General features: G+C 40.0%; 1 protein-coding gene across 1 annotated transcript in view; it reads left to right on the top strand.

Annotated features, from left to right (window-relative positions):
• TET1 (tet methylcytosine dioxygenase 1) overlaps positions 1–19,514 on the top strand; it is a 112,755-nt gene that overhangs the window by 10,673 nt on the left and 82,568 nt on the right. The window contains exon 2 of the mRNA XM_008695954.2: positions 15,875–15,928. Coding sequence (XP_008694176.2) covers positions 15,875–15,928 — 54 coding nt within the window. The remainder of the gene's footprint in view (positions 1–15,874; positions 15,929–19,514) is intronic.

Here is a 19,514-nt window from a genome sequence, read left to right as displayed (position 1 = left end):
AAAAAGTTTTTAGTAATGTAGACAGTGCTTTTTAAAATAGGTGTTAAAAAGCTGCTACCTATGTTGCTTAAAATTACTGGCATATGCGCTTGTGATTGTGAGTGATATCATGATGCAAAGTTTGAACTGCTCAAAATCCTGTATTTTTCTAATTCTAAATGGAAAAACAATTCTAGAAGGACACCTACCAAACAAAACTGTTGAAAGTGTTTACCTCTAAGGACAGTTTTTTTGGATGGAGGAAGGGCATATTAGGAAATTGGTGATTGAAATTTTTTACTTAAATTTTTCTATGTGGTTTGAATTTTTATATAAAGAGCTTATGTTACTTTAAAAAGTAATACAGCATACTAAGTCAAAGTAATATAATTTACATTTAGAAAGTTTAGGAGCAGGAAAAAAAAAAACTATAATTCTACTTAGAGGCAGCCATCATGGATATACTGGCATATTTGCTTCCAGTATTTTTTCTGCATTTAAAAAATAACATAGTTGAAGTTAAATGGAATAAATGTGTTTCTTCTCTTTTCACATTTTCCCTTGTAATTAACATTTTGTAAAGATTTAAAAACTATGTGCAAAATACTTTTTTAGGTAAATGAACATAGCCCTACTAAATTATTTTTCATTGGTGGTTGCTTCAGTTTCTTACAGTTTTTTGTATGATAGTGAACTTTTTTCGGGATAAATCTTGGTTTCCCTTTCAGATTATTTTCTTGACACTGGAATCATTCGTCCTTTATTTCAAGCTAAAAGTATTAGCATAATCAAAATGTTTAGTGTTTTTCTAATGAGTTATTGCCTAATGGTTTCTAAATCTTTACCACTTTTAGAAACCCAAGGTTTGTATTTATAGTACAGATTTTTTTTGGAAAGTCAGGTTTATTTCCTTCTTCAAAAATGAGAAACTGAAGTTTCTATTACATTCTTTTTGGCTAACACATCTTAGTTGCCTTCTCAAAGATGGTGATTGAGGTAGCATTTCAGCATATCCCCTAACTAATGACTGGATACTAGCCAGATCAGATTAGGTACTTGGTGAATTTTTAGCTACCATGGAAAAACCAGAATTTTAAAATCACTGTTATTATATTATATTAGTTTTTTAGTCCTGCTAAACTTTCCACATGTTTTTTTGGTTGCCCGACAAGAATTCCTAAGACGAATTAGATCCTAGTTTGAATGATCCCAACACTCATACAGTATTTCAGTAATCATAAAAATAGAACTTATACTTATTTTTAAGGTATATTTATTTATTTTCCAGAGAGAGAGAGAGAGAGGGAGAGAGGTAGGGGAAAGGCAGAGGGAGAGAAACTCAAGTAGATTCTGGCTGAGTGGTGAGCCCCATGGGGGGGCTCTATCTCACAACCCTGAGCCAAAATCAAGAGCGAGCCACTCAGTCAACTGAGCCACCCAGGCACCCCTACACTGGAGGGTTTTTAATGTGGATGGCCTTTAATAGTCTGCAATCTCATTCCTTCAAAATTTTATGCAACGTGTGTGTGTGTGTGTGTGTGTGTGTGTGTGTGTGTGTGTGTGTATTCCAGTATGGTTAACATACAATGTTATATTAGTTTGCAACACATTATTTTTATATGTATTTGTCTGGAGAGATGGTCCATAGTTTTTATTAGATTTCATAGAAATGTAAGTCATGTCTCCCACTCCCCAAAAGAAAAACAAGTAAGAGAATCATGAAATTGACAAGTGTTCCTATGGTTAAAGAAAAAACGGTTATGCTGAGTTTTGATATTCCCCCATGTGGTCATCAGTGCGAGAATGGATCTATTTGTAACACTGTGAGACAGGCTTGGGAAGGAGGGATGCCATAAGGAGCAGAAGTGATGTCTATAAAAGGCCTGGCAGTGTGCCTGCTACATACCAGGTGCCTAAAGGTGGTAGTTGTTATATCCTTGAAGAGATTTGTATATTCATTTCATTACATTCAGCCATTTCCCTCTTGCCGCTTGATTCATGTTATTTAGAGAAAAGTAATTGTAGTCCTCAGAAGTAGCCAGTACACACCATTTTGTAATATCTGCAAAAGCATTTTTCCTGCTGGAGAATTAAGATGTGTTATGAATGAACTGGTTTCACTGTTCCCATGTGATACAGAATTATAGTTGTGGTTTGCAGTGAGAGGACGATGGTGTAGTTATTTTCTTGCCTTTGTATAATGAGAAGGTTTCGGTGTTTCTGCTGTATTCTAAACATTTAGAGTACACAGCTTGTTTTCATATCAGATTTCATGTGCGACACCACTCTGGTGAGTTTTCTGTTAAAGAGCAAAAGTAGGATCAAGGCAAAGGAAGTGGGAGGACAAGACGGTGGAAGTCCATAGTTTATGCGAGGCATGACATTTTAGATGGAGTTGATATAGTTTAGGTTTAGAAAGAAAAGTGTGTGTGTGTGTGGGGGGGTGGCACCTGGGTGGCTCGGTTGGTTGGGCATCTGCCTTCCACTGGGGTCTTGGTCTCCAGGTCTGGGGATTGAGCCCCGCAGCGGGCTCCCTGCTCAGCCGGGAACTTGCTTCTCCCTCTCCCTCAACCCCTCCACCCTGTTTCCCCCTCTCTTTCGCTCTATTTCAAATAAATAAATAAAAAATCTTTAAAAAGAGGGGCACCTGGGTGGCACAGTCGTTAAGCGTCTGCCTTCGGCTCAGGATGTGATCCCAGCGTTCTGGGATCGAGCCCCACATCAGGCTCCTCCGCTAGGAGCCTGCTTCTTCCTCTCCCACTCCCCCTGCTTGTGGTCCCTCTCTCGCTGGCTGTCTCTGTCAGATAAATAAATAAAATCTTAAAAAAAAATCTTAAGAGAAGAAAAGAAAATGTGTGTGTGTGTGTGTGTGTGTTCTCTACAACAAGTAACTTGTTTAGGAGTTAATTCAGAATTATAGGGAGATTGGTCTACTAGGCAACACAGAAATTAAAATGCCTTCTTTATTTACCTAGTTTCATTTTCTAGCGCATTATGAGATGCTAAACAAAAATCAATAAAACAAGGAAAACAAAATAATAGCATTTTTATCTTTTTTCAAAGAACTAATAACTTAGGGGACTCTGTCTTCATTGCTCATTGTGTACGTAAGATTTTGACAAAATATAAGCTTCTTTGACTTGAAATAGGAAACTGACAAAGGAAAGAGAAGAAAGAAATTAACATTTATTGAGGGTCTACTATGGGCTAGACACTGTGCTAAAAGGCTTAATGTTACCATATTCGTGATTGATGAAGTATAAGTATTAAGGACTCTCATTTTGCAGACTGGGGAATAGAAACCCACTTTTAAAAATAGTGTTTGATTCTCCATGGCTAGCAAGTAGTAGAGGCACTGTCTTCACTGTGATAAAGGAGAATTAAACAATCTCTTTTTTTAAAAAATTGAGATAGAGTTCACATAATAAAATTCTCTCTTTTAGTAGTGCACAAGTCAGTGATTTTTAATATGTTTACAAGGTTGTGCAACCATCACCACAATCTAATTCTGGAACATTTTCATTATTCTAGAAGAAATCCTCTGCCACTCAGCAGTCACTCCATTCTCCCCTCCCCCAGCTCCTGGCAACCACTAATCTGCTTTTTGTCTCTTTGGACGTGCCTATTCTGGACATTTCATGTAAATGGAGTCATACGATATTTGGTCTTTTGTGTCGGGCTTCTTTCACTTAGCATAATGCTTTCAAGGTTCATCCATGTTGTACCATATATCAGTATTTTCTTCTCTTTAATGGCTGAATAATATTTCGTTGTATGAATAAACCACATTTTGTATAAACGTTCATCAGTTCATGGACTTTTAGGTTGTTTCCAATTTTTGCCTATTATGAGTAATGCTGTTATGAACATTTGTGTACAGGTTTTTGTGTAGACATGTGTTTTCAGTTACGTTGTGTATATTCCTAGAAGTGGAATTGCTGGGTCAAATGGTAATTGTTTAAATTTAAGAAATTACCAAACTGTTTTCCAAAGTAGCTGTACCATTTTGGATTCCAACCAGCAATGTATGAGGGTTCTGATTTTTCTGCATCCTCACCAACACTTATTATCTGACTTTTTGATTATTGCTGTCCTAGTGAGTGTGAAGTGGTATCTCATGATGGTTTTGATTTGCATTTCTCTAATGATTAAGGAGGTCAAGCATCTTTTCATGTGCTTCTAGACTATTTGTATCTCTTTTATGAATACTTTGCAATTCTGTTTTAGTCCTTTCAGGCTGCTGTAACAAAATACTACAGACAGGTAGCTTATGAATAACAGAAGTATATCACTCACAGTTCTGGAGGCTGGGAAGTTCAAGATCAAGGTACCAGCACGGTCAAATTCTGGTGAAGGCCCTCTTCATGATTTATAGTTGGTGCCTTCTCATCGTGTCCTCACTTGGTGAAATAGGCTAGGGATCTCTTCGGAGCTTCTGTTTTAAGGCACTAATCCCATTCGTGAGGGTTCTACTCTTACTACTTAAGCTCTTCCCAAAGGCCGCATCTTCTAATACCATATTGGGCATTGGAATTTCAACATAGATTTTGGGGGGACACAAACATTCAGACTGTAGCAAAGTCCTTTGTCTTTCTTTGAATTGGCTTGTTTTCTGTTGAATTGCAAATGTGCTTTGTATGTTCTGTATACTAGACCCCAATCAGATAGATGACTTACAAATATTTTTCTGGGAGTTGTCTTTTCACTCTTGTGATAGGTCCTTTGAAACAGAAATTTTCAATTTTGATGAATTCGCTTTTAGTTATCTTTTTCTTTGGTTGCTGTGCTTAATCTCTCTTTTTATTGTGTCATTTAGCTCTAAGTGAACTTTACTTTTTGTTTTGTAGAAATGTCACTGGCTTGACTGAAGAGGCTGGGTTTTTTTTTTTTTCCTTGCCCTTCATTTTCCCTGTGCGGTGCCTGGCATTTGGTAGCCACCAAACAAATGTTGGTTGAATTGAATGATGCTGATCATTGATGTGGAACTGTATGCAGTAAACATTGATATCTGAAGGGGTTAATAACAGAGATCATGTTTTGAGTACTTACTAAGTGCCCAATACTGTTTTAAGCACTGACATACTCATTGTCTCATTTAATCCTTGCAACACGCCTATGAAATATACATTCTTCCCCCAAGGTATAAAGTAAGACACTGAAGTTTAGAGAGGCAAAGTTAACTTTGTCTAAGACCACACGGTGGATCTGGGTTTAGAACCCTTGGCTTGAATGGTATGTGCTCATTTTTACCACCATGTTCTTGAGCGAGGGCAACAATCAAAACATGAAGAACCCAGAGGATGGAATGAGTGGGACCAAGAGGCGAACTTGTGAATAGTCACATTAAGGGTATTGATGCTTTCAGACTTGTGAAACTTTGAAAGAGAAGTTGTTTAAACAAGAGTCTTATGGGTTCGTTTCGCAAAAGTATCATTCTTTTTTGACCTGAATCAAATTTTGAACTGCTCTAAGTTCTCTTTAACCATCTTTTTAGCTGTTTCCCTCTATTTTATATTTTTACTTAAAATATTTTTACCCTCCCTGGAACTCCTTTCCCTCTGAATCTTGGTATGGCAATTCTATGCTATCACAGCAATTTTTCACTCTTCTATGTCTCCAAGCAGATGTTCTTATGTTTGGTGTAGATTTTCTAATTGTCTTTAGCAGGATTGTTGATCCAAATTATCAATTCTGTTATCAGTGAAAGTGAAAGTTTCATGTTCTTCTTAACAAATAAATGTAGGATTGTGTTGTAATGAAATGGTGAAATTAGAATGCCCAACTCTAGCAGAAATCTTGTTAATACTGGATTTATCTGGGAGAGGTTCTAATGTCCCAAAATGGTGTGTGCTTGAATATCTTCAGTTTTTATATTAAATGAATTTTAATTGCTCATTAAATTTTTTTTCATTACATTTTTTAAAATTCCATATAGTTAACATACAGTGCTAAATTAGTCTCAGGTGTACAATATAGTGATTCAACAATTCTATATATCACTCAGTGCTCATCATAATAAGTGTAATCTTTTTTTTTTTTAAAGATTTTATTTATTTATGTGACAGAGAGACAGCCAGCGAGAGAGGGAATACAGCAGGGGGAGTGGGAGAGGAAGAAGCAGGCTCATAGTGGAGGAGCCTGATGTGGGACTCGATCCCGGTACACCGGGATCACGCCCTGAGCCGAAGGCAGATGCTTTAACGACTGCGCTACCCAGGCGCCCCCATAATAAGTGTACTCTTAATCCCTTCACCCATTTCACCCCCCACCCACCTCCCCTCTGGTAACCATCTGTTTGTTCTCAGTAGTTAAGAGTCACTTTTTTTCGTTTGTTTCTTTTTTTTCCCTTTGTTTCTTAAATTCCACATATGAGTGAAATCATACAGTGTTTATCTTTCTCTGACTTATTTCACTTAACATTGTACTCTCTAGATCCGTCCATGTTGTTGCAAATGGCAAGATTTCATTCTTTTTTACAGCTCACTAATATCTTTATCCATTCATCTATCAGTGGGCACTTGGGCTGCTACCATAATTTGGCTATTATAAATAATGCTGCAGTAAACATTGGGGCATGTATATAATTTCAAATGAGTGTGTTCATATTCTTTGGGTAAATACACAGTAGTGGAATTACTGGATCCTAGGGTAGCTCTAGTTTAAATTTTTTGAGGAAGCTCCATCCTGTGTTCTACAATGGCTGCCCCAGTCTGTGTTCCCCCTAGCAGTCCATGAGTGTTCCTTTTTTTCTACATTCTTGCAAACAGTCGTTGTTTCTTTACATTTTTTTTCTTTTAAAATTTAAAATCAAATGTAATTTATTTGAGAGAGAGAGCATGAGCGGGTTGGGGGGGTCAGGGCAGAGGGAGAGGGAGAAGCAGACTCCCCGCTGAGCAGAGAGCCCAACATGGGGCTCAATCCCAGGACCCTGAGATCATGAGCAAGCGCTCATTAAAGCAAACACTCAGCTGGCTGAGTCACCTAGGAGCCCCTACATTTTTTTTTAATTACACTGTTTTTTGTATACAGTTTTTTTAACTAGTAACAGTCATGGTTCTCTGTTGATGCAACAGGTTAGGGTTAGGGTTGGTTAGCCATATCACATACTCTTCATAGTCATTTAACCCTAATGTCAGCTTCCTTCACTGAGTCTTTGGGAGGCTGATTTGCTCAAGGCGCCATATTTAATAGCATCATTGGGATTTGGACCCACCAGGGACCTATTGATCTTGCTTAAAATAATATTTTGAGGGGTTCCTGGGTTCAGTGTATAAACAATAGTAGAACATTAAGAATCAGGGGTACCTGGATGGCCCAGTTGCTTAAACATCGATTCTTGATTTCAGCTCAGGTCATGATCTCAGAGTGCTGTGATGGAGCGCCACATCTGGCTCCAAGCTCAGCATCTGCTTGAGATTCTTTCCCCTCCTCCTCCCTACCCCCTGACACTCATGCTCACTCTCTCAAACAAGTAAATAAATCTTGAAAAAAACCATAAGAACCATGTATTTATTTTAAACAACAAGAGCTAATGTGCCTATTGATTAAATATTTGGAAGTCAGGGAAATCAAACACTTTTGGGGAGAAATTGCATTTTCTTAACTAGTATTAAGAGTGAATATCTATGGGGGCACCTGGCTGGCTCAGTTGTTAGAGCATTCCACTCTTGATCTTGGGGTGTGAGCTGGAGCCCCACGTTGACTGTAGAGATTACTTAAAAATAAAATCTTTAGGGGCACCTGGGTAGCTCAGTCAGTTAAGGTCTGCCTTAGGCTCCAGTCATGATCCCAGGGCCCTGGGATTGAGCCCTGCCTTGAGTTCCGTGGGGAGCCTGCTTCTCCCTCTCCCTATGCCTGCTGCTCCCTCTGCTTCTGTTCTCTCTCTGTCAAATAAATAAATAAAATCTTAAAAAAAAAAAAAAGACTTTGTTTATTTGAAAGAGTATGTCGGGGAGGTGGGGGGTGGGGAAGGGCAGAGGGAGAGGAAGAGAGAGCATCTCAAGCAGACTCCCTGCTCAGCACAGAGCCAGATGCAGGGCTGTATCCCAGCACCCCCAGGTCCTGGTCTGAGGGAAATCAAGAGCAGTCACTCGAATGACTGAGCTACCCAGTCACTCTTATACTTGTTGATTTCTAAGGCGAAGTGTGATGAAAATAACCTTTTGGGTCTTTTGCTATGGCAAGTATATCTTCTGACTTCACAAGGTATTTCTGAAGGGTTTTACTTTGCAAAAGTATGAAAAGATCCCCTTCAAACACAGATATAGTAGCATGTTAGAACTGTCTCTAGTAAAAGGGTGCCTGGGTGGCTCAGTCGTTAAGCATCTGCCTTCAGCTCAGGGAGTGATCCCAGGGTCCTGGGATAGAGCCCCACATCAGGCTCCCTGCTCAGTGGGAGCCTGCTTCTTCCTCTCCTACTCCCCCTGCTTGTGTTCCCTATATCGCTGGCTATCTCTCTCTCTGTCAAATAAATAATAAAATCTTAAAAAAAAACAAAAACCAAAAACTGTCTCTAGTAAGAACCTCGAGGACAATTTATTTATTTTAAATAAGAGATAATGTGCTCATTGAATAAGTGTTTGACTGTCAGGAAAATCGGACAAGACTTTGGAAAAAATTTTTGATTTTAGGCATTCTATTATTACAAATATTACAGGCTCAATAGCAAGTTTTTTGGGTTTTGTTTTTCTGTTCTTCCTGAAAAAAATGATAATTCCTGTCTTCTCTCTAGCGGGGTTAAGCTCCGTGGACAGGAATTATTCATTAAATCAGAGATCCCAAAGGTATTAAGAAGTGTCTCCAATATAGTGTGTATTCTCTATCCTATTCCTGGAATGAACAAAGGTTACCCCTTACTCCAAACATAAAAAGCATCTGTCCAGTATACTCAGCTGAAAGAATAACTTATTTCCTGGCAGACAAGCTTTCTTCTCTATAGATTGTGTGAAACTCTGATAAATAACCTCAAAAATTAAAGGAGTTAACCCTTCTTGGGGTGCCTGGGTGACTCAGTGGGTTGCATGTTTGCCTTCGGCTCAGGTCATGATGAGATTGAGCCCCTCATCGGTCTTCCTGCTCTTTGGGGGAAACTGCTTCTGCCTCTGCCCCTCTCCCCAGCTTGTGTGCTCTCTCTCTCATTCTTTAAAATAAAATTTTAAAAAATCTTAAAAAAAAGAAAAAGGAGTTAACCCTTCTTGAATAACCGATCTTAACAAAAATTTTACATACATTCATTTCCAAAATATGCCTTTCTCTGATCAGGAGACTTACTTATACAAGGGTGCTTTCTATCTTAAAAACCAGGGTTTTAAAGATCTCAGCCAAACCAATCGCCTCTCTTAGTTCTTCCCTTGAAAAAGTAGCCGATATTTGTGATGATTTAACAGGACTATCCTAGTGGGCTTTTGAAAGGACTAATTATGGAAAATTGAAGGATGGAACAAAAAAAGCCACATTTCAAACTGGAATGGTAGAGAACTGAAAGCTGATTACATCTCTTCATGTGCAAGCTCAGGGACCAGCCTTTTATGTGCATTGTCCCCTTTGCCTCTTCACAGCCATACTCTAGTGTGACTTTTCCTTAGCCACAATGCTACCGGTGTCCTTGCACATGCTGTTACTTTCATCGGGGGCACTTCTCTTCCTTCCTTCCCTCTAAATTTCACCAACTCCTGCTTATCCTCTTTAGGTTTCAGTGGAAAAGTCACTTCCCTGAGAAGCCTTCTCTGCCTTTCATAGCTTTCTGGGCGCATCTCCATTCTACACTGCATCATGATTGTCAGTTTGTGTCTCTCCTCAGTTGGTAGGTTCTGGGTGGGCAGGCCCAGCACCACTTTTTTTTTTTTTACATTTTATTTATCTGTTTGAAAGAGAGCGAGCATGCATGTGCAGCGGGAAGGGTAGAGGGGGAAGGAGAAGCAGACTCCCCACTGAGCAGGGAGCCCAACCCAGGGCTGGACACAGGGCAGACACAAGCTGAAGGCAGACACGTACCCGACTGAGCCACCCAAGCGCCCCATGGCCCAGCACCATTCCTGCATACTGAAAGTCCCCAACATTTATTAAGTCGTTGTATGGGTTTTTAATTATTTTTTTATTATTAAGTTGTTTAAGGGTTTAAATGGGGAAGTCCATTGTAAAAAAAATGAACTAACACTTTTTAAAGAAAATGTTTTTGGATGTGAGGTCAATAATTTTGATTTTGCTAAACTTAGGGGGTAACTAGATCTAACTTTCTCAGAAAGAGAAGTTGTCTGGATGAGGGGCGCCCGGGTGGCTCAGTTGGTTGAGCATCTGCCGTCGGCTCAGGTCATTATTCCAGGTTCTGGGATTGAGTCCCACATGGTGGGGGTGGGGGTGGGGGTGGGGGGTCCTTTCTCAGCAGGGAGCCTGCTTCTCCCTCTCCCTTTGCCCCTCTCCCCGCTCATGCTCTCTCTGTCTCTTTCTCTCAAATAAATAAATAAAATCTTAAAAAAAAAGAAGTTGCGTGGGTGTAAAATGATTTGAGCTTCTCAGTGAAACAATAAATTTTTATGATTTTGCTATTAGACTTGATGAGACAATTGGATTATTTAAAAACTGAGGGTACAATGCTATCTAGTGTCAGCTCTCTAGCGTGAATGACAGGGATAAGGAGCCCAAAGATACAGAAATTCCTTTTTAAAAAAAGGCTATTATTGATTACAAAATACATGGGACAGACTAGCAAATAATAAGAAGCAAACTTCAATATATCATTCATAAAAGGGGACATTTTTCTCAATAGCATCATCCTTTGTGATTTCTTTGTTTTTGACAAAAACCCATTGATACTCTTATTGGATTTCTCTGTCCAAATTATGAATCTGGACTGTAATGGAGTAGGCTTGTCGATTTCAAGGTAGTACTGAGAATGGCTGAGAAATTGAGGAGAGGTGATATTTCAGCCCCATTAGTCTCTGGCATTATCTCTGGTTCACCTCATTGTCAACAGTTCTCACTTGGCAACTATTGAAAACCATCGCTTATTCCTTAATTCTTGTTATTGAAGAGCCGTTGTTTTTACCAGCAGTAAGCAGGACTGCTAGAGGGAATGGGGTAGTCACTAGATAGACCTGGCCCCTTAGAAGGAAAAAGAGCTTCTGCAGATAAGCCTCAGGGAAGGAAGTGGGGGAGGGAAGCCAGGGAAAGGCTGTGTGAGGAGATCGGCCCCCTGTACCCAGACTATTATTGTTTACCCAATCACCCAGGAAGATCTCCTGTTAATCTGAAGTTTCTCTGTCTCACAAGAAATAAAACCAAGCTAACTTTTAAGATCTCTGTTAGAATTGTGAAAGGAATGAGCTGTCCTTTTCTTATTTTTAATGGTTTAAAATTTATAAAATACGGTACTTGAAATATCTTTACCCAGGTGTCACAGCAAAAGCTATGACCACTCCCTGCCCCCAACAATATGAGAAAAGAGAAATATATAGAAGGATTTCATGGGAGAGGAGAGTGTGGCTAATACTGGAAGGATTTTGTGCTGCTGGAGAGGTGTCAACTTTGAGGAACTGTGATCGCTTGAAATTACCTTAGAAGAAAACTCCTCCTAGGCAGTGTTTCATATGTCTAGTTTCTTGTGGATGCAGAGTGGTTTATACTTAGAAAGAGAAGTGGAATTTTGAAATTATTCATTAATTTATCTGAGGGCACAAAATTTATTTTTTTAAAAGCACACCTAATGTGATTTTCATTTAAATACCAGTCTTGGAGAAATCTGAGCCACTACTCCTCTATCCTAAGTGCGTGGGAGTGCCTGGGTGGCTCAGTAGGTTAAGCGTCTGTCTTCAGCTCAGATCCTGATCCCAGGGTCCTGGGATGAGAGCCCTGTTCCTGCTCAGCAGGAGACTCTGCTTCTCTCTTTCCCTCCCCCAACTTGTGCTCTCTCTCTCTCAAGAAAGAAAAGAAAAACAAAACAAAAAAAAACTTAGTGTGTGGTTTTGAAGATGTTTCAATCTTAAAGGTTATTAGGAGGAGTTACAGAGAAAGTAGTGTAGACAGTTGGTTATACCTCAGCTCAAGTTAAGTTCTAACTTGCTGTGCAATGTGATTTCTTTAAGCCTTAGTTTATCAGTGAAATAATGTGGTTAGACTCATTTTTCTCTGATGTTCTTTTTTAGTTCTATAATTGTGAGTTTTAAGAGAAAAGAGATCTCATTTTGTAATATTTGAAGGAACCTAATACTCTAGAGTTATTACAAAATTAAATACATCTTTTGCAACTTAATAATCATGATTCCTTGTGAGAAAAACAAATAAATTTAAGAGACAGAAACAAGTTCTGAATAAGTAGGACTACAACACAGGGTTTCTTAGTTTCTGACTTGCCATTCTTCCAACAGAATCTAGTTGTATGCACTTTGCCCTAAATAATAAGAGAATGGGAATGGCTCTCCTGCCCTCCAATTTCTTTGTTAGTAATGTCTGATTATTTTCTCCATCAAAGCTCACCATCACCTAAGCCCTGAGCTGAGAGACTGTCAAATCAGTAAGTACAGGATTTAGAGCAGATGGTCACAACCAATATAGGTTACGAATCTCTTCTGTGTTCAAACAAGTGCAGATCTTCATAGCGTAGTATCACTTGGATATTTTGAGTTAATGTTAGCTGTGGTCACTTTAATTAACCCTCGTATTTAGTTGAGATGAGCTGTGGCTTTATTTATTAATTCATTTTACAGAACACTGCACACAGACCTCCAGTGTTTGCTTAGTTTGCCAAGTGCAGTGTTGTATGGCTTCATGAGTGTTCCATGCAATGAAAATGCTTGTCAATGGGGCTTTAAAAAGTGGACTTCTCACTGTTGTGAATATTCAGTATACCCAACACTCCGAGTCTGATTTTATTTTATTTTATTGAGACAAACATGGATCGCAGAGGTAATAGCTTGTTTTTAATTTTATAATTATATGTATTATATATCATGGATCACTTTACTAAATATTGAGCAATCAAGCTGGAAAAATGTTGATGCTTTTAAAAAATTGTATTCAGGTATTCAAGGGGGAGAGGCATAATTTAATTGAAATGCAAGGAACTTTAAGAAATGTAGGGCTACCCATGTGTGCACTGCTGACAGGAATGTAAAATGGAATAGCCACTCTAGAAAGTTTGGTGGTTCCTTAAATATTTAAAAAGAAGTATGTGATCCAGCAGTTCTTCTCCTAGGTATATATTCAGAAGAATTGAAAGCAGGGACTCAAATAGATACTCGTACCCATGTTCACAGCAGTATTACTCACTATAGACAGAAGGTGGGAACAACCCAACGGAAGAATAAACAAGTTTGGTGTATATACACACAGTGAAAAACTATTGAGCCTCCAAACAGAATGTAATTCTGATACATCTTACAACATGGATGAAGCTTGAAACCATTATGCAAACTGGAATAAGCCAGACCCGAAAGGACAAATATGTGATACCACTTATATGAGATACTAGAATAGGCGAATTTATAGAGACAAAAAGCAAAATCGAAGGTAGCAAGGACTGAGAGAAGGCAGATGAGTTATTGTTGAATGGATACAGAGTGTCTGGGATAATGAAAAGGTGCTGGAAATGGAGAGTGGGAATAGTTTCACAACATTGTAAATGTACTTAACGCTACTGAACTGTACACTTAAAAATGGTTAAAAGGGCAGATTGTATGTTACGTATATTTTATCGCGCATGCGCGCGTGTATGTTATGCGAGCGCACACACACTTCAAAGAAAAAGAAGGGTTTAGGGCATTTCCTAGTCTTGCTGTGTTTTAGGTCCTGTTTTTCTACCTATTTCATGGTTTTGCTTCGTTTGCCACAGAGAGCTTCTTAGTGTGGGCTCAGTATTAAGTTGGCCTGATGGATGTGTTTAGGTCAGAATCCACCGGTTTTGCTACAAAGAGGCTTGGTTTTTATATTTGTTAAAAATTTTGAGAGTGGGTAGGTGAGGGAGAGGTAGTTTAACGTGGGAAAACAGTGCATGTTGGCCTTAACCATTCCAACAAGGAAAGCGTGCTTTTGTGGCAAACCGAAAGGCTAGGAATCCCGGGTGATGAAACACAGGCCTTCCGGCCCTCACTCTGTTCCTGATTTCTGGTTGTGGGAATCTGTTCTGCATCCAACTGCAAGTGGAAAACCCATCTTTGGCTGAGCAGCCAAGGAGGCCCTCCTGCCAATCCCCTAAATGTGTTGCTGAAACTTTGGCCCTGTGAGGATGGAGCTGAGGCTTCTTCCCAAGATCTGTGCAGCTGTCAAGGTGGCTGTGATGGGACTGTGACCGGTCTCTGCACTACATTTTGGCAGTGACCTTGAGACCTGCCAGCTCACAGCAGCTGTCCTGGTTCTTTCTCTGCTGCCACGGTTGCCTGGCCAGGGGGCTCGCGAGAAGGAGCTAAACTCCTCTGGCTCTGGCATTCTCAGGGACTGGCAAGTTCCAACTACGGTGCCCAGCTTTCTCAGTGCCTACCACCCACCGGGCGCAGTGGCAGTCCAGGTGCGTGAGTGTGGGTGGCTGCTAGTGCCGCCTCTGGCGCAGCTCCCAATCCCCGGGAAGTGGGTGGCCCCGTCTGACCATCAGCCGGGTGGGCGGACAGGCTCAGCGGGGGGACCTACTTGGCAGCTCCAGGGAGAGATGCTCAGTGACAGTTGATGATCTTGGGAGACAGAGGAGCCAAAGGTACCCCTTTTTCCCCCAAAGGTATGAGCCCGCCTTCTGAACGGGAGGGATTTCTTGAGGAAATGAAGGTCACCAGAAATGTCCAGAGCAAGAGAGAGAAATCTTTTTCTCTCCAGCCACTCAGAGTGGCAAGTGTATTTTGAAAACTCCTCCCCCTCTCCTTGTCCTCATCCTGTCCTTTTCCTTTTAAGTGGCTTCATTAGTATTTTTTAATCCGCCTTTGTCATTGGACATTTATTGACAGAAATCAAATTGCTGTGTTTCTGGGCAAAGCGCCTGCTGCAAAGAGGTGTGGTTCCCGGGGAATGAGACACGCAGCCCAACAGCTGAGCCTACACTGTCCTCACATAACCTCCCTGCCTTAAATATCGCCAATATTTAGCCTTGCCTTATAAAGTAAAAATGCACAATACCTTCCAGAGTTTCAGCAAGCCCAAATGCCCCCCTCGGCTCAGTTATATCTCCTGTACGTTGGAGGCAGAGCCGCGCACCCCTCCCCCCGCGCAGACCTGCCCTCGGAGCCGCCAAGAGGTTACTAATCAGGGAGCCTCCGCCATCGATCCGATGGTGGAGACCTGGGGGATTTGTGTGCATTGTTTTTGCTGAAGCCTCCTGTGATTTCGGCGCGACCAGATCCTCTGCAGCGCACTCCATGTCGCAGCTTGTGGCTGCCTGTGTCCTGTGGTGAGAGCGGAGCCGCACAGGAGATCCTTTGTCTAGGAAGGCTAGCAGAGAAGATCACTTTGGAGTTGCTAAGCTCTGCATTGCCATTGGCTGCACTCTTTGTGGGGCTGTTTTTGCAAAAGGCATGCCCAGCACGTCTACAGTGCTGGCAGGCCAGGGCTGCCTTTAAACACCATGATAATAATACCAAAAAGCAGTTTGCAGAACTGTTCCACTGTAGAGGCTTCCTCTGCAGAAGCAAGCAAGATGGCTACCTCGTGGGCTTCGCTGTGAAGAATGCAGAGGCTAATTAAGACAGACTTTAAGGGGAAAAAAGGGTATTTCCCTACTTCATCTTTATGCAAGGCTTTTTTTCAGTGACTTTTAAAGTATACATTTTACATAAGCTCTTTAGGTTCTGCCTAGCAAACATGTTGATGATTTTAAATGGTCTAAGTAGTTTTATAGAGAAATAGCCAAAAATTTTGGGGGGGTGGGAGCTAATTTTTTTTTCTTAAATGGAGGCTCATTTTGCAATTTGATTTTTTTTAGGTTATAAAAGAAAACAAGAGGCCCCAGAGGGAAAAGAAGCCCAAAGTTTTAAAGGTAATCAGCTATCGATTAAATCATATTTAATTTTTTGCCATTTCATATAGTATTTTTCTGTCACTTAGGAGTAAATTTGGAGTACAGTGGATGTGAATTCTCCCGGATTTTCAGTAGATAAATGAATTTTCACTCAACCGAAGTGTTTCTCTCTCTCTCTCTCTCTTTTTTTGATGTGCTGCATGATGTGCATATTAGCATCCTTTATTTTCAACTCCACACAAGTCTGCAGAAGGAAAAGTTTACATGCAAAGTGTTGTGAATAAAATTTGTTTTTCTTTGTAGATCCCTTTGTAGCATCTGCCTTTGTGGTGTTGCACCAGTGTGTAAACTTAAGCTCTTAAGGAGACACTATTTGAAGTTGACAGCTATGATCCATTGTGATTTTAATAGACCTTCCATTAGATACTATTTTAAAATGTGTGGTTTTGCTTTCCAAAGGAAAAGGTCCTTAGAGGTTTTAGTTCAACTTAAAATATGTAAGCCATCGAGATCAGCCAAATTATCATTGCTTAATCCCAAATTCTCATTGTATCATTTTTAATTTTGGCATTCATAGAGCTGTAGCAATATGCATGTTTTCTTTATTTTCAGTAGTTTGCCTAATGAGCATTTAGCAGTAACCTAATTCGGTTATAAGCTAACAGTCTGTGTTGGGAGCTTTGTATGTATTTAGAAGGGTTAATTTAAAAGCATAGGGCACGACTAAAAGTTCAGGTCTAGCTTTAGTTTAGCAAATGGGTGCTTATGTGTTAAAGGTTTCAAGTGACATATTGCTGTTATAAATGTAAACAACCTGAGCAAGTAACCTTTTTAATTCAAAAAAAAGATTTATTAAGCAATAAAACTTACTGGTCTTTAAAATTATATCGTGTATATATAATTAACAATATTTTAACCTAATCTTAGCTTTTCTTTTACAAATAAAGTTTTAGCACTCAAAGAGGAACAACATGTTGAACTATGGATGTGGCAAATTTTTGTCATTTGCTTCACCAGTTGTGTACCTCGAAAATGTTATTGACATGGAGAACCAAAGCTTGCATTGCTTTCAAATTTGTCTGACCACCTTGAGTTTCTGTTTCCTGTATGTACACGGCGTTGCCATGTACATTTTCATGAACCAACAAGTATTTGTTTAATATTTACCACACAGTCATCAGTGTTCTAGGCACTGTGAAATGAATGAAATTGCTTGGCACAAATTCTTATTGGGCCTGGACAAATAGAATACTGGTTATTTTCAAGGTAAATTAACCCCTCCTGTTTTTCTTCTGCATATTGATCCACCCACCCCCTTTTACTTCCTTCCCCTTCTCCAGCTATAGAATTGTATCATTAAAAGCCCTGCTTATATTTCTTAATCTCTTCTTACACTCTCTGTATTGGGTGTATCCATCTCAGGTGTTCTGTCTTCAAATCTTCAAGGGAGAAATCATTTTAGTGCTGCTGTTAAAATGGCTCTCAAATTTGCAGGGGTTGGGGTGGGGGCATAGGAGAAAGAGGTCAATTGCATGGACATACTAATATAGATGAAGCTTGGTAGCTAAATCATCATCTGCTTTTGTTAGGAAGTAGAATTGGGTTTGGGGGATACTATTTAATTTTATGTTTATTTTGTTAGTCTGTGGGTGTCCTGTCACCTGAAATAAATTTCAGAAGTAAATATACCGTGTGTTGCTTTTTTGAATTATGGCAATGGACTCTGACTTATTTTAAAATGTGCCTGTGGGTGGCTGAATTTCATGTGCCACAGAAGGGCAGAACTGAATTGTTGCTTACTTTCCTCTGTAGTTATCAATTGTTGTACAAGAGTAGGGAAATGCCCTAAAAGGAAAAAAAAAAAATTTCCCCCCTGATGTTGGCATTTTAAAATGTTTTCTTTAATTTTCTATTGGCCATAATATATTTTGTTCTCCAGAGGAAGCTTTGTTTCTTTGTTCCACGGTAGAAAGGCTAAAATACTTTCAAATTTTAGCTTGATGGGTGTAAAAGAGGTAGTATGTTGTACAACCCTGAAGGAGATGTTAAGAAAATGAAATCCATATTTGGGGGGGGGGGCGGGGGAAGAGTACAACTTTCAGTTTAAGGTTTTCTGGGTGAGGACTTAGTGTTCCAGCTGGCTGCTACCTGGCGGAGCAGTGATGGGAGTCTATAGGGTACTGCTTGGTCTCCTTTCATAATTCTCTCTGCATTTGTCATTGTGCCGGAGATCTAGTCCACTTCCTTTGACTCCGGCGCCTTAGATCTTCAAATCTGGGTCCCTCGCTCTTTAATCAGGGTGGATGCTGCAGGTATCCTAACCAAAGATGTTCATCTTTATCATCTGTGAAGAAGTAGTTGGACAGGTGAAGAGTCTGGTTAAGGAAATTGGGTGCAGAATTAAAGCTTGTCCCATCCTACTCTGAATGGGCTAACTAAATATTGAATCTAGTTGTGGGGCTGAAATTGCCTGGTATGTCTCATAGCTCTCACTTTTAAGCCATCTGTTATCTATATGAATAACCTATATTCATTCTATTGTAGTTCAAAATGTAAAACGGTAGATAGTGATTTCAAATCCCTGACTAGAGAGGGAATTCTCCTCTAGCTGAAATGACAGTTTCTGTCCAAAGCACTCAAATGGCCAGAATGGGTATCAGATGATGGGGGTAGAGGGTAGGCAAAGGACAAATTCCTGCCTGTACTGGTTCTGGAGGACCAGGTTCCGGCTCAAGCCCTATTGATTATCACTAGATATTTTTCATATACATGGCAGCTTATTGGCTGTGCTGTAATTGTTTCCTTGACTCTTGTGTAAGGTAAAGGTGTGAAGTAATTTCAGGCATTGATTCATCAAATTGGACTTGCGAGTGGTATGATTTGGAACTCCACATAGTAGAAACATTTATGTAAATAATCTCTACTTGGTGTGTCAGGGTAAGAGGATATATTCCCTTAAGAGAATGTCGATTTTAAGGTAATATCACTTTGGTTACGTTATCAGTCATTGTCCCTGGAAAAAATCAGATTGCATGGTCCTTTGGGGCTGTTGAGGGGAATTTAATAAAGGAGTTGTTTAAAAGATGTGGGCAGAGTTAAGAGAAGAACTGGGGATGCCAAAGCATCCCAGGACTAGTGACAGCAGAGATTTCTCACCACTTCTAGGCCTGAAGGGGCCAGGAAGTGGGAACAGAAACGCAGATAGAAAGATAGTTGGAGTTGAAGAGATGGAGCAGGGGCTTTTATTGCAGCCTTTGGTAACGGGATGTTTCTGCAGAAAGTTTTGGGGAGTGGGGGATGGAAATAAATACCTGCCCTCCAGTTTTCTGCTGCTTTCATTGGTGGATCTAATACGAAGCCAGAAGAGGCCAGTCGGCTCCTGTGGCAAGCAAGAGGGTATGGAGGATGAGTGTGGACCTAGAGGGTCAGACAGAACATATTCAGCAGCACTAGTGACCACAGGGACAGGGTGGCGGGGTCAAAAATAGTACCAGAACCCTTATTATAACAACGTAACATTAGGTGAGCCTGGGTGTAGATAAGAAACTATACTGTGTTTGCAACTTATCTGTAAATCTAAAATCATTTCTTTTTTTTTTTTTTT

This window comes from Ursus maritimus, unplaced genomic scaffold (assembly GCF_017311325.1).
Source record: "Ursus maritimus isolate PB19 unplaced genomic scaffold, ASM1731132v1 scaffold_7, whole genome shotgun sequence".
NCBI classification, from domain to species: Eukaryota; Metazoa; Chordata; class Mammalia; order Carnivora; family Ursidae; genus Ursus; species Ursus maritimus.
Note: the sequence above shows the minus strand (reverse complement) of the source record. Positions and strands in the feature narration are given on the sequence as shown.